At 39.5% G+C, this 16,554-nt stretch overlaps 1 protein-coding gene across 3 annotated transcripts in view; it reads left to right on the top strand.

The window, feature by feature from the left end:
* Nucleotides 1-16,554, top strand: part of LOC124614043 (uncharacterized protein ZK1073.1) — a 602,405-nt gene that overhangs the window by 551,766 nt on the left and 34,085 nt on the right. For all 3 annotated transcript variants that reach the window (XM_047142875.1, XM_047142874.1, XM_047142876.1), the window contains exons 2-3: nucleotides 4,203-4,253; nucleotides 14,505-14,568. In XM_047142875.1, the coding sequence (XP_046998831.1) occupies nucleotides 4,203-4,253; nucleotides 14,505-14,568 (115 nt within the window). The remainder of the gene's footprint in view (nucleotides 1-4,202; nucleotides 4,254-14,504; nucleotides 14,569-16,554) is intronic.

The raw sequence follows: 16,554 nt of genomic DNA, 5'->3' as shown, positions 1-16,554 counted from the left end.
TTGCGTGTGGAGAATAAATCATTAACGTATCCATTAATCACTCCGTCCTTCTATACTGTAATTATTCAATATAAATAAAAACACAGCAGTGTGACTGGCCTCGAAAATTCAAAGCGGCAGCCAACGAAGTCATGCCGACCGACGGTCTTCTGGGATTCTGAAAGGATTAAAAATGGTTCAAATGGCTCTGAGCACTATGCGACTTAACTTCTGAGGTCATCAGTCGCCTAGAACTTAGAACTAATTAAACCTAACTAACCTAAGGACATCACACACATCCATGCCCGAGGCACGATTCGAGCCTGCGACCGTAGCGGTCGCTCGGTTCCAGACTGTAGCGCCTAGAACCGCACGGCCACTCCGGCCGGCTGAAGGGATTATTCTGTTTGTTGTTCTCCCTTGTTGTGCAACGATCAGCTCCAAATTGTATTGTGCTGCCCTCAGGAACTGAAGAAACGACTTCAGCGAGTTCGTCGGCACAAAAATCCAAACGCAAAGTGTCGCACATGTCTGCTCGCCCGAGAGGATCTCTCAAAGCTTCATTGGACTGTCCTTGCTCATCCATCCTGCAGCCCACATCTGGCATCTCCATACTTACATCTGTTCAGCCCAAGGAAGGATGCACTCCACGGGAAGCAGTACGTGGATGATTGGGAAGTTATTGATGCAGCAAGACGTTGGCTCCGGCGTCGAGCAGTTGAGTGGTACCCTGCGGGTTTACAGGCCCTAGCAGTGAGATGGCATACGATCGTCGCATTGAACCGAAATTATGTTGACAAATAAGATTTTGTAGCCAAAAGAGTGGGATATAATATAGTGTATTGGAACCTTGAATAAAACCAACCTGCTTTCAGAAAAAAAATGCGTGTCAATACAATCCTCGTATATTCTTAGTTTCATTATTTAATACTGGTTGTTGAAACTTTGTAAGTAGGCTTCCTCTGGATAGTTGTATCCATCTTCAAGTGTCTGCCAGTTTAGTTTCTTCGTGATCTCCATGATATTCTCCACAGCTGAAACAAAGCTGTGACCATTCGTGTTGCTCATTGGATTTGAGGAATTCAAGCGTATTGCGGCACTGAACGCAGAAACATCAAGCAAGATGCATTTGCAGCTTCACACGGTCAGCTCGTAACGCGCCCGTGGGTGTGGGACATAGTAGGTCGCTGGGTAGGATTCCTCCGCTCATCTGTAATAATTTAACGAAAATACAAAGACACTGTGTCTGAGTTGCCCAAAACAAGTTTTGTATTATCTGGGTGTTTTACTAACATGTGCAGACTTAGATTCTAGGGTAGCAGTTAGTGAAAGAATAAGCCTCATGAAACTAACAAAATGACTTTACTGCGAAAGGAAAACAAAACGATAGCAAAAATAAATGCAATCTTCACAAGGCAGAGCAAATCTGTGAAATAAAAATTTGCTTTTCGGTATCATTGAGCACTTGTTACTGTCCGTTACGTGGTCGAGACGGTGATGCTCGAACCTGTCGCTCCTTAGGTCATCTACTGAGTAGGAAAGGTTCCTGTATCAACAAGAATAATCTAGTGGAATTGCCATTTTTCGCGAGACATGAGTTTCGCCTTTTTCTTTTACAAGGATAGAAGCTGAAGTAATGAATTAAAATTTGTGCCAGGTGTAATGGTTAGCACATCTGCCTAGTCAGCAGGAGACCTACGTTCGTGCCTCAGCCTAGGCATAAATTTTAATTCATTACTTCAGCTTGTATCCTTATCGAACGTAAAGTAACTTTCAACTTGTCTCGCGTATGGTGAGTTGGGTTCATGTCAGTAGATACCGCAACTCATTGAATTTGGTTGAGTCTTTACTCCTCGAGGAAGGCGTTCAACGGGTCGATTTGTTGAGCTACTGCATTTTGGTGTCGGAAAACAGGCCTATCACGAAATGTTGACTGTAGGTCTATACATTTGATTAGGATTTCTGTCCTGATATCGCGAAGCTCTCGAATTACTCAAGTCAGTGGTTAGAGGCATCTGACGTCCGATCCAGAACCTAACTGGATCTACCTCCCAGTTGAATCCATAGGACGGCATCCCTGAAACTTGTGTTCGTACCTGACCACCACTTGTCAGTGGGAAATGTGGCGTACTGGTTCGACACAGTCTCTAAAAAGGCAGTGCACTGACGAGCCACAATTTGAGCCACCGAATGTCAGGAACAACGAGAGAGAAAAGCGATGAGATAGATCAACCAGTCGGGAGTCGTCAACTGCTAATAACCGAATGGGAGCCGTAAGAACGCAATGAGGAACGGGATGGGTGGAGATTACACTACAGATAAACAGATACCAACGAGTGATCCGGGGAGAAAGAGAGAGAGAGAGAGAGAGAGAGAGAGAGAGAGAGAGAGAAAGAGAGAGAGAGAACCTCAGATTTAGCGTAAAAGGAGACCGAGAACCAATAATGCTTTACAACAACGTATAGCGATGCGTACCATACGCCACTACAGAACCCTAAATTATAAGTGCATGTTACGATAAAGAACGACAGTAGCGCCGCTAGTGGTCTGGCAGTTAACTTCGAAGTCGAGAAAATATGGGTAGCGAATATTTTAATTGTCTCGACTTTGGGTCCTAGTACTGGTCCGCAAGCTCGTCATTCGATACCAGTATTGATGTCCTAGCTAAACGCGTTTCCACGCTGCACTAATTTATAACGTTACCCAAAGCTAATCTGTAGCAACCACGCGCATGCGCCGACGCTCGAACAAGGACGTCGCATGGAAAACAAATACTGCGCGTCGAACACGTATAGATGTGACTATGCGTTGAGGTTCAAACAAACGCATTATTAGTCTCATAGTTATTAGGTTTAAATCTGACGGTATTTTGTCAACAAGGAAGTTCGATCGAAGAGCGAAACAGACGTTTTCACGTAAACACACGGTTTGTTTGTTTTTCAACCTTGAATACTGTACCGGTACTCGTTCCAATAAAAAGTGACGGAGGTGTCCATAACTATAAAAATAAATATCGGGTAAGTATTCATACTAAACAGTTTCCGAGAGCAAATTTTACCTTCTACTGTAGCGATATCTAGGACAAGGTTTGTGTGAAAGAAAATTTTTGGAAAAGCCAACGCAAAAGTCGGAAATTAACATCAATTGCCGCATGTATGAATTATCATGAGTGAAGAACGGCTCCACCGATTTGGTTGATTTTTGTCTTTGTTGTGTTCGAAACTGTCAGGACAAGGTTTGCATAAAAGAAAATTTTTGGAAAATCCACCGGAAAAGTCGGAAATTACTATTTTTAAGCTGTTGATGGTGATGGTATTTTTGGTATGAAAAAGAAAATTAAAAAATTGAACTGGGTGGCAGTTCTGCTGTTACATGCTTTCATCAGAAAAAAACGGGTTGACAATTATACATGTAATATATAACTACGTATGTAATGTATAAAGGAATAAGGTTGTTGCGAAAATCTCGAAAGGTTCTTGACCGATTTATTTCAAATTTTTACACGACACCTTAATGAGCGTTCGGACGAACATAGACTATATATTTTGTAATATACCGGTATGTAACATACACACATATGTAATACATAAAGGGAAACGTAGTTATCACAAATCTCGAAAAGTCTGGACCTATTTACTTCAAAAATTTACATGATACTTTAACTAACATTCGGACGGACATAGGAAAGTACGGTATATATTTTTGTAATACATGTAATATATAGGTAAATATACGTGTAATAAATGAAGGGAGAACCGTTGTTACCACAAATCTCGAAAAGTTCTTGACCGATTCACTTGCAATTTTTATATGATACTCTAATGAACATTCAGATGGAAATGGACATAGAGAGGGGGGAGAGGAGCAGCTGGACAGAGAGAATCGGCAGGAGGTTATGCACAGATAGAAGGGGGGGAGGGGGGGTATGTACAGAGCTACTGAACATTCAGACGGAAGTGGACACAGAGAAGGGGGTCGAGGTGACGGAGAGTGAGATGGGGAGGAGGTTATGCCCAGAGAGATGGGGTGAGGGGGAGATGTACAGAGAGGATGGATGAAAAAATGGGCAGAGAGAGGGAAGGAGCAAGAAATTTAATATGTATATGTAATGTTCATACATACTTAGCAACTGAAAATCATTGCCATGTTCACTAGTAGTTAATACAGTTTTTATTGTACGTCCCTTCAGCATTAATTAAATGTGTTTTTTCTCTTTCTTCCAGAAATACATTGTGACGACAGAAAGATCGGGAGATCTTCATGTATATGTTCAGGTAAGCAGTATATCACTTCTTCATCTTTTTCTTCTTACCATTAATGTAGTCGATCTCATCGCCTGAACGTATAGACTTGGGATGGCAATCGGTGAAATGCAAATAAATTTGCTGTCTTCGGTCAAATTGCCCGACACGATATCGAATGTGGACCATGAGAAACTGATAAGTTTAATCAAAGATGGAGTTTTTGGCATCCTAACGTTAAAAAAATCATGATCGGCATATAGTTCGGAATATATGGACCGAAATGGCAGTTTTATTGGTAATCACAAGTAGGCAAAATCATTATCTGGAATTTAAGCCGTAAATTATAACCACAAAAAATAACCTGTTCAAGTGGGAAGTGTGGCGTATCTTATGCATCAAGTCACTGTAGTGGATCTTTTTTAAGCTGTGGTAGGTGGGCATTAGTTGTCCACCGATTATTGTTATTACTGCTCCCTGGCGGTTTCATGCCCGTACGGCGGTGATTTTATTGCATGACGGGGTCTGCAAAATGTGGTGTATGTGTTTCTTCTTTCCAGTGTTGTAGATGTTCAGAGTATCGTATTTTAATCTTTATGCTTGTCTTTCACACATATGCCGAATTACAGTTATGGAAAGTTAATTAACATTTGTCTGCACAACTTCAATCTCCAAACACAGAGGCATCGTGGTTTCCATCCCAACCTATAAGGTCAGAATCTAACCTACTTCATATATAGAAGAAATTCTAACCTAACCTCCCTGATACCGCCAAAAATTGACGGAAATCGGACGCGCTGTTACCAATATGTCGCACGACGTTATTGGGCGACCTTTGGCGACGAAGTCCCACGACCATTACTGGTGCCAGTGTGAACGCAGGCTTAGATTGACACCGACAATGGTCGTCAGATGACTTCGAGAAATCGTTCGATAACATCGGCCGACGTATTGGTAACACTTAGAGATGGGCAAACTGAAACACCTAACTGTTTCGAAACAAATGAAACAGTACAATGTAATGTTTCGATACGCTGTTTCGAAACAGTGAAACAGTTTGTGTTTAGTAATCTAATAAACCCACACATTTTATCATCTTGAATGTCTACTCTATAAGTATGTCCATATAAATTCCCGGCGGGGTCAGGGATTTTCTCTGCCTCGTGATGGCTGGGTGTTGTGTGCTGTCCTTAGGTTAGTTAGGTTTCATTAGTTCTAAGTTCTAGGCGACTGATGACCTCAGCAGTTGAGTCGCATAGTGCTCAGAGCCATTTGAACCATTTGTCCATATAAACACAAATGAGGTGCGAGAGCGCTATTCATATCGCAGAAAGCATGAAACTATCACTTAGGCGTCTTGGCAGTTTCGTATTTCCTGCAGCAAATGCGCTACTTTCGTGTCGTGTGACTTTCATACTTTTCAATTGGCTGAGGACAGCCATAGCTGAAGACAGAAGAACCACCACGAGCGGAACTGGAGGTGGGAGCAAATTGCAGAAACAACGGATATGCTACTGGGATTCCCATATTCTGTTAGTATGGGTAATATACCCATCCTGCTAATTTCCATTCACACAAAGGGAATCATTGTGGATAATAGGCACAGTGACTATAGACTCACAAATAACGCCAAATAATTCGAATAAATAACAAAATATAACAGAAAAAATTTTGTCTTTCAAGGTGTTTCGAACCGTTACTATAAATTCACCATGCTTCCCAGCCCTTCCCGTTCACCATTACAGTATAAGTGATACGTCAAACAGATTGCTAGCAATTATACCTACATCAAATTTATGTATATGTCTAATAACTGTCACTCTACACCTTTTTTTATTCAAAATGTTGTAGGCTTACTTCCGTTTCTTAATGTGATTACTGTACATGAACAGAGAAGCATATGTTATAAAAAAGTGTAATTTAACTGAATGATTTTCACATATTTATTATTTTGAATGTGAATAGTATGCGTTGTTTTATTGTTTGGTTAGTGTTTATAAAGCAGATGTTGTAACAGGACAGTCAGCTAGAAACGAAGCTTTATTTTCGGATATCTTAAGCTTCATGCTATTGCTTGTCAAAAAGATTTCGACACTCTTGAAAGTGTTTCGTAAAGTGTTATGTTTTGTTTCAGTACCTGTGCCGAGTCCGAATCTCGTCCGACACAGAGCGGAATGAAACATCACTGTTTCGATACAATTGGTCCGTTCCAAGCACAGGTGGACTGAAACAGCCTTATTTTGAAACAACGATACAGTTTCTGTGTCTGGCTCGAGATCGAATCTGGTCCGGTTATCCGAGACAGGGGCGGAATGAAACACCACTGTTTCCAAACAGTGAACCACAGCCGTTCCGAAGCACTGAAACAGTTCCACATATCGATACACTGTATCGAAACATAGAAACAGTGGCCAAGTCTAGTAACAGTGCGTTCAGTTTATTTCGACAATTTTTGGCGGAGTGAATCAGGTTAGCTTAGCAGCTTGGGTTATAATCTTTTCTTTGTATGAAGCTGGTTAGATTATAATCTCCTAAGGTCGAATGGATACCACGATACCTCTGCGCTTGGAGGCGAGAGCTGTAGTGCGGCTTTTGCTTTAAAAAAGACGCCGAATGCATGTGAATGAGCTACGGCGTGTCTATTTCGAAAATAATGTTGCGAGTACTATACACTCTGCTTTCAACTACTGGAAGAACGAGACAAGTTTTACGAATATTTTAGATGACAGGAGAAACGTTCTGTTGCATACTCGAGATATTTACAAACACTCTATTTCGCTGTATTTATTTAAAATTGTGCACACATAAGTCAGTTATAACCTTCAATGACTGTAATTAAGCATGCATATGAAAGACAAGCATAAAGCTTAGCTTAAGAAACTCTGAACACGTGAAGCACACCGTACAACACATTTTTGCAAACCACTTCATTTAACAGAATTATCACCCTATTGGCATGAAAACGGGAGTAAGCAGTAAAAATAGTTTGTGAACAGGAAGTGCCAACCTACCACAACCCAAAAAGGATTCGCTACAGTGACTTTAAGCATAAGATACACCACCCTTCTCACTTGAGCAAATTGTTTCTGAGGTCAGAATTTACACCTAAAATTTCGCCTACTTGTGGTTTCCAATAAAGATGCAATTTCAGTCATTGATTGCAAATTATATCCCGATTATGAAATGTTTCACCCCAGGGGTGCCACAGACTACCTTTTTGGACTAATCTTATCAGTTTCTCACTGTCCATCTTTCGTGTGTAAGAGCGTCAGTTGATTTGACCAAAGAAAACAAACTGATTTGAATTTCACCGTTTGTCGTCCGTAGTTTGTACGTTCGGGTGATGAGATTGGCTGCATTGTGACAATGCACCTTGTGGCGTACTGATTTGAAAATATAGGCCAATGTTGGCGACGGCCGAATCTACTGGTAAGGTGGAACCGTGACTGCAACTTAGGCCGGTATTACACTATCAAATTTCTTTGTCAAAGATTTGATCAAAGACGTGATCCAATATTCCGTCCAATATATTTGACAAAGATCTTTGACGTAGCGCTACAAGGGGTATTACACTGTCATCAAATTTTTCGTCAAAGTTCAAGATGGCTGACAACAACTTGTTATTAACCACAGAAGTTCTACGTACTTCAATTGCATTGTGTGCAGATGCGGAAAAGAAGTGGGGGGAAAAAATGGAACCATACATACGAGGTTGACAGTCTTAAAAGCCCTGGGATTACAACTTGATAATAAATTCAGTTGGGAGGAGCACACCACAGAACTGCAGAAACGCCTTAACAAATCTGTATTTACAATTCGAGTTTTAGCAGAAATAGGCAACATAAAAATGAGAAAGCTTGCATACTTTCATTCCATAATGTCATATGGGATAATATTTTGGGGTAAATCTTGAAGTCAAACAAAAGTTTTCAGAGTCCAAAAGCGTGTAATACGTATTATTTGTGGAATAAATTCACGGACCTCCTGCAGAAACCTCTTCAAAGAACTGGGTATACTAACTACTGCCTCTCAATATATTTACTTCTTAATGAAATTTGTCGTAAATAATATATCTCTTTTTTCCAACAAACAACTCAGTTCATACATACAATACCAGGAACAAAAATGATCTGCACAAGGACTTAAAAGCACTTACTTTAGTTCAAAAAGGGGTCCACTACTCAGGAACACTCATCTTCAATGATTTGCCAGGAAATATAAAAAAATTTAGTTAGAAATAAAGATCAGTTTAAAAGGAACCTGAAAGACTTACTAGTGGCCAACTTCTTCTATTCCATTGGCGAAATTTTTAATAGAAACAATGATGTATTGTATTTATTCATGCTAGTAGTATTGTTATTTCAGCTTAAAAAAAATCGACATGTTCCACATCCACGAGGATCTCCTCAGCACAGATCTATGGAACGAAAAACTAATCTAATCTGGGTGAAGCCGTGGGTTTTATGATGACACGATAAAAGCATTCAACAAAACTTGTTACGTGAGCTTACAGTGGAAGACGTCAAGTCGTACATCAATTACTTAAGAATGGATGAGCATACATTTCTGCATGTGCTCAATGAAGTGTATCCTCATATCACAAAGCACAATATTCACTTAAGAACTGCTACATCTTCAGAAGACAGGCTCACTATAACACTCCGATTCCTTGCTACAGGAGAGGGTTATGTTATGTCAGGTCAGGTTAGGTCTCCAATCTTCTTAATCTATTTTTGTATTAAGGGTGCCTCACGTTGTAAAGCGCCTCATCAGATTCAGACATCTCTATTAATTTTGTAGTTGTCGGCACACACCAATTGTATTTACCGGCAATGGTTATAAAAACACTACAGACGACAGAACGCTGCAGCGATGCTAGCGCTCCATGTGGTAAAATGTCACATTGCAGTGAACAGAAGACAGGCGGTTTCTTTGATCAAATCTACAGCGAGACCCTAGATTTGATCAAATATTGGACGACATTTGACAAAGTCCCTATTACACTATCAAATATCTTTGACAAAGATATTGGACAAAGATTTGATCAAAGATGTGATCCAATATTCCGTCAAATATATTTGACAAAGATCTTTGACGTAGCACTACAAGGGGTATTCACTGTCATCAAATTTTTCGTCAAAGTTCAAGATGGCTGACAACAACTTGTTATTAACCGCAGCAGTTGCACGTACCGCAATTGCATCGTGTGCACATGCGGAAAAGAAGTGGGGCAAAAAAAGGAACCATACATACAAGGTTGACAGTCTTAAATTCCTGGGATTACAACTTGATAACAAATTCAGTTGGGAGGAGCACACCACAGAACTGCATAAACGCCTTAACAAATCTGTATTTGCAATTCGAGTGTTAGCAGACATAGGCAACATAAAAATGAAAAAGCTTGCATACTTTGCCTACTTTCATTCCATAATGTCATATGGTATAATATTTTGGGGTAAATCTTAAAGTCAAACAAAAGTTTTCAGAGTCCAAAAGCGTGTAATACGTATTATTTGTGGAGTAAATTCACGGACGTCCTGCAGAAACATCTTCAAAGAACTGGGTATACTAACTACTGCCTCTCAGTATATTTACTCCTTAATGAAATTTGCCGTAAATAATATATCTCTTTTTCCAACAAACAACTCAGTTCATACATACAATACCAGGAACAAAATGATCTGCACAATGACTTCAAAGCTCTTACTTTAGTTCAAAAAGGGGTCCACTACTCAGGAACACTCATCTTCAATAATTTGCCAGCAAACATAAAAATTTTAGTTACAAATAAAGATCAGTTTAAAAGAAACCTGAAAGACTTACTAGTGGCCAACTTCTTCTACTCCATTGACGAAATTTTTAATAGAAACAAATGACGTATTTATTCATACTATTAGTATTGTTATTTCAGCTTAAAAAAATTTGACATGTTCCACATCCACGAGAATCTCCTCAGCACGGATATATGGAACGAAAAACTAATCTAATCTGGATGAAGCCGTGGGTTTTACGACACGATAAAAGCATTCAACAAAACTTGTTAGGTGGGCTTACAGTGCAAGACATCAGGTTGTACATCAATTACTTAAGAATGGATGAGCATACATTTCTGTATGTGCTCTGTGAGATGTATCCTCATATCACAAAGCACCATATTCACTTAAGAACTGCTACATCTTCAGAAGACAGGCTCACTGTAACACTCCGATTACTTGCTACAGAAGAGGGTTATGTTAGGTTAGGTCAGGTCAGGTCTCCAATCTTCTTAATCTATTTTTGTATTCAGGGTGCCTCACGTTGTAAAGCGCCTCATCAGATTCAGACATCTCTATTAATTTTGTAGTTGTCGGCACACACCAATTGTATTTACCGGCAATGGTTATAAAAACACTACAGACGACAGAATGCAGTGATGCTAGCGCTCCATGTGGTAACATGTCACATTGCAGTGAACAGAAGACAGGCGATTTCTTTGATCAAATCTACAGCGAGACCCTAGATTTGATCAAATATTGGACGACATTAGACAAAGTCCCTATTACACCATCAAATATCTTTGACAAAGATATTGGACAAAGATATTGGACAAAGAAATATGATAGTGTAATACCGGCCTTATGCAAGGAACTGCCATATTTTGTGCATTGTGTAAATTTTGCTCTATGTGTGATCTTATTGCAACTGTATGTATATTGTATTTATTGCGATGGTGATTTGAGACAAGCACAGAATTTGCCTAAACGGTCATGGGAAACCTCCGAAAAGTATAACTTAGATAGGCCAAGCGCTCCAGCCATAGTCGTTACAAAAGCGATTTGACATTCAATCAGCTAGTGAGAGGGACAAATATACGGCAAAAAAATCAAGACAGATTCAGACACATTTTGCATTGTAGAGAAAATTTTTGTGTGTGATCGCGTAGATAATAATAAAAATCTGAGTACAGCGTGTCAGTGTCTAGAGGTAAAGGGCTCATGTCAGAGCACAAAAAATGCGAATATTTTCTATTTATTTAAAAGACTAACTGGAAAGTGGGGTACCAGCTGCCTCATTCTACCTTCCTCAGCAACTTTAAAATTTTTTCCAAAGATTTTTGGCATGCGAAAATACTCGCGCTTTTTTTTTTAACATGCAGCTCATGTCATATTCCAACAAGCTACTCTAACCGTAGCTCACAATCGTTAATCCATCGCTTAAGTTGCTCATACCCATCCACTCCCAGCTGCCCTTTCTCATTCACATATTCTGCTCAACTCTCTGTCATTATCTCATTGTGTCTCTCTGTCATTGTCTCTGTGTCACAGCCACAGTCTCCTTCGCTCTGGCCTATTACTACAGTCTCCTCTTACTCTCACTGTCTCCCTATTGCTCTCTTACTGCTACTATCTTATTCATTCCTTCCGACTGCCGCTGTCGCTTTTCTCTGTCTCCCATTATCCCTCGTTCTCCCCCACCTCCACTTTCTCCTTCTATTTATTCCTCTCCCCCTGGCACAGTCTCCTTCACTCTTTCCCTAGCACTATTCTGTCACCATCAACTGTGTTCCATCGCCACTATATCCCTCTCTTTTTATCACACTGCCATTGTCTCCTCCGCTATTTCTGTGCCACAACCACTGTCTACTATCTTCTAGTATTTATTACTTTTCCATCTATTTACCACAGCCAGTACCTCCTTCATTCTTAGCATAAAAAGCACGAATATATGTGCATGCCAAAACTTTGGGGAAAATTTTCAGTGGTGCTGAGGAATGTAGAATGAGGCAGCTGGTACCCTATTTTTCAGTCAGATTCTTTTAAAGAAAGTGGAACACATTCGTATTTTTTGTGCTCTAATAGGGCCATTTTTCCGCTGTTTCCCTTCTGTGCCCGCTGCAAGAGGGTATGGAACTCACATGAATCGAAATATGCTCGTAGTAAATGTGCGCACTTTGGGTAGTGTGTGGAATTCATGTCATGCTGTAATCTATGTCCGAAGTTAAAGGGGACATGAGGCTTATTAAAATAAACTAACTGTGTATTCTTAGAAATAAAACATGAAAGAAGAAAAAGATCTGATATGTCAGTACACTGCATCCAAAGTCTGGAGGCGTAAACTTTTGGATTGAAATACTGTTACGTGTCTGACCCACACTGCCTAACAGTGATGTTAGGCAGCTGTCCACCACCCCGGTCATACTATGCCTCCCCCTCCCCACTCCAGCCTCCTCCTTACCCCCACCCAGTCGCCACTCCCATCATGCACTGGTGCTGCTGCTCGCAGTGTTGTTTCAGTTACCTTAGACTGCAGTCATGTATGTGAGTTGCATTTGTGTGAGTGTGTGTGTGTGTATGTGTGTCTATTGTTGACGAAGGTCTTAACGGCCGAAAGCTATAATTGTGACAGTTTTTTTGTTGTGCCTATCTGCGACTCAGCATCTCCGATGGTAAGTAGCAACTTTACTTCTCATAATATTGTTACATTCCATTTTGGATTTTCCATTGTTTGGTGTTAGAAAAGTTACAAAAAATAACAACATATTTAATATATAAAATAAAAATGTATGTATGTTTCTCATTGCCTCCCAAACCCCTGGATCGATTTCAACCAAACTTGGTGCACAAATCATTTACTATCTGGAAAGAAGCACTGTGTGAGTAAGAGACACCTACTTTCCACAGGGGTTGGGCCAAAGGTGACATTGAAGTATAACTCAGGAATGTCTGGAGCTGTTTTAACCAAGCTTTGTACATACATGACTTATTTGTATAAAAATTCCGTATGGGTAACATACCCCTTTCTACCACCCCTAGGGGTGGGTGTGGTGATGAGAAGCCATTACGTGTAAAAATATTTGCTGACGACCAATTTTGGTATTGAATCCATAGTTTTTTAGGTTGCTACACTCATTGACAACCGTCCTTGTGATATTTCAACCCTCCCAACCCAGAAAAAGTTGCTATGACATTAGGACAGCTCCCCCCCCCCCCCCTTTTCAGCATCCGCATGGGTGAGTGTGGATGTAAAAAGGGATATCTTAAAAGTATAACTCAGGTACACCTGGAGCAAATTTCAACCAAATTTGGTATACACATAACAATTTTTTTGTATAAAAGTAATGTGGGTGTACCATAGGGATGGGGATAGGTATGGGGGTGAGGGAGGTGATATGTAAAACTGGTCTACAACAAACAGTTGGTATTTCTTTCCTGAATTCAGTCGAGTTGAAATACTTTAGAAGTATAATGTCTCATATTTGTGTGACAGCCAGGTTGCAACAATGAGTCCTGCAGAGAAGCAAGAATTTTGTCAATGTGTTTCTGGATCGAAGATCATGCCATACAGCTGACTGCCATAGATACATTTAACATCCTCTGTGGAGTTGTATGATGTAAAACCACAAAGAATCTGACATATATGTGTGCAATATATGTGACGTATGCATAAATGTGTGAATTCGTGGGTGAAAAGCTAGTTACACACAAAATACGCACAGCTACTGGGCTGCAGCGTCTGTATGGGAAGTAAAATTTCATTTGGATACGTATAAGGACCAGCAAGTGTTATTTTATGTGCTCCTAATAAAGTATTAATTTATTTAATCCCATGTGGTATTTACAGTATAAAACAATTGACTTTTCAATGACCACCTCTTACAGTAACTGAACATGAGATGAGCACTACGGTTTTTCCAGTACAATGCTGTATTTTCACTCAGATATGTGTTATTATTTATTAAAATCCATATAAATCATACCACATTTCATGGAGGTGTCATTGGATTAGGGAAGGATGGGGAAAGAAGTCGGCTGTGCCCTTTCAAAGGAAGCATCCTGGCAGTTGCTTGAAGTGATTTAGGGAAATCATGGAGGACGTGGGTTTGACAGTTGTCCTCCCAAATGTGAGGACAGTGTGCTAACCACTGCACCACCTTGCTCAGTCAAAATCAGCTTTACCAAGTTGAAGAGAGAATCCCAGCATTTGCCTTGCAGGGCTTATGGTAATCTTTTGCCCATAAATTTATTTTTAATCATATTTTTCGTTTGTTATTGTCTGTTGACATGAGGTTACATACACCTAGGAGGATCATAAATCATAGTGTAGCAACCTGCAAATACCTTGTGTTAATAAATAGTGGATACCGTGTATTTCTATTTCAAGTTCAAGAACTCATTTTTCCAAAAGGTCTTGGAGAATAATATTGCAAATTATCTGGCCTTTTATAAAATTATATATCCTTTTAATTGTGTTTTCTTAAATCATTGGATAATTCATGTATTGTATGTGTTCTGTTTCTCTTTCTAGGGTGATCTCAACCAGCAGGCAAAGAAAGCAGTATTTCTTACTGTGCACGACTTAGGATGCAACCGTAAGTACAATGCCATTTAAATCCACCACAAGAGATGTTTGGGGCATTGCATTGCTTTTTAGACAACAAATAATGAGACAGAATTGCTGGCCAATACTTACTTCCAGGTGGTGAAATATCAATACTGCTGTCAGGCACATATAAAAATATGTTACATTCTCTCAGCTTTAGGAACTAATAGTACTTTCTTTTGGGGAGCACAGAGGGACAGACTGGAAAAGATTAAAAAAGAAGGGCCAGTCACTAACATTCAGGATGAGAGGGACTCACCTGTATTGAGCACAAGGAGAGACAAAGCTGAAAGCAAGTTTAGTTTAGTACGTTTCATTGATCATAATTGTGATTTCTTGCTACTACATAGAACGAGCCAGGTTACAATAACAGTACACTATCTCTGTGTAAACATGACAATACACCAGCCATTTGCATAATTGTCTGAAGATATCTTTTTTTGTGTATACAGTGATTTATACTTAGCATTGTTCACACATGCACACACACACACACACACACACACACACACACACACACACACACACACACACACACACACACACATCATACAAAATTATAAGGTGCATTTTCTCTAGATTCTTGAAAATTCATTTTTGCAATGTATAGGTAGAGTCAGCCCAAGGCAATAATGCTCTTCATTTCCTGTGACACCCATCCTCAGTGGAAAACATAGGTTTCTTCTCATTAATAACAAATTGGTCTTTGAAGTGCAATTTTGTGCGTGTGTTTGATAGGGTTCACAGATTAGTCTAATGTGATTTTTTTGTGTAAGGAAGTGTATTACCAGGGACAGTAAAACATGAAGAATAACCAGTAGGCCTAGTCCTGTAGAGACTGAATATTGTTGTTGCACTGCGATGACAGACAGATGGCACAGCTATGAACCAGCGTGTGGCACTTTTCACAAAAAGTATTTAATGTAGATAACAGCTGCAGACACCAAAAGAATGGAATTTTTGTTTTTATTTTCCACATTTTCCTTGCTGAATTTTCCCCATCACATGTGCTGCCCATGCCATCTGCTTGCTACTGCTACACATTAGCATTACTCAGCCACTATTAGAGTACTAGTTGTTCTCCATGTCTGGCTGTCTCTGCTAATACAGGTCACTGAATATGATACTAGAGTAATTGTGAACTTTTCTCTTGAATTGATGCATGCAGGAAGAAGGAGAAAAAAGAGAAGAAACACTTAATTTTCAATGAGAAACATTGATTTTTTTGCCAATCACAAGATATAAGTTTGGGTTGACTTCATCCATACATTGTAGAAATAAATCTACAGATTGCAACACCAAGGAAAATACTCTTGATGAGTGTTAGAAGAGACATCAATTTAACAAATAAATTCATATTTTCTGAATTATAAGCTTTCATCTGTGAAATGCAAAGAATTATGTAGCTCAGTTGTAGGGGCAGATAAATATTTACATTGTAACTGTAGAGTAATAATTAATTAAATTAACAATGTGGATTGCTTCTTAATGTCCCAAATCCATCATTTCTTGAGATATCTTTGTCTCTTTAGCTGATTCTACACCATGATCAGCATTTGTGGCAAATTAAAATTCTGCTGTGGAATGTAAGAATATTATGAGAAGATTCAAGAACTTACTGCAAAAAAAAAAAAAAAAAAAAAAAAGAAGAAGAAGAGAATGAGATACAGTGGGAAAATTTGGATCAGGAATACGAAATAAGAGAGGGGAATGGCTAATTAGCTTCTGCAAAGAAAAAACTCACTAGTAGTGGGTAACAAATTATTGGAAAATCACGAAAGGAGATGTTATATATGGACCTTAGTTGTGAATAGAGATAGATGTTGGCTGGACTACGTTCTGATACAAAAATGGTTTAGGAACTGTTTGAAGGATACCAAAGCTTACTCAAGAGCAGACATATGCTCAGACTACAACCTCACAGTGGGAGAAATACAAATGAAGTTGGAAAAAGTGTGGAGGGGTAAAGCAAAAG

This window comes from Schistocerca americana, chromosome 4, assembly GCF_021461395.2.
Source record: "Schistocerca americana isolate TAMUIC-IGC-003095 chromosome 4, iqSchAmer2.1, whole genome shotgun sequence".
Classification (NCBI taxonomy): domain Eukaryota; kingdom Metazoa; phylum Arthropoda; class Insecta; order Orthoptera; family Acrididae; genus Schistocerca; species Schistocerca americana.
The sequence above is the reverse complement of the archived record's forward strand: the minus strand, read 5'-3'. Positions and strand labels throughout refer to the sequence as shown.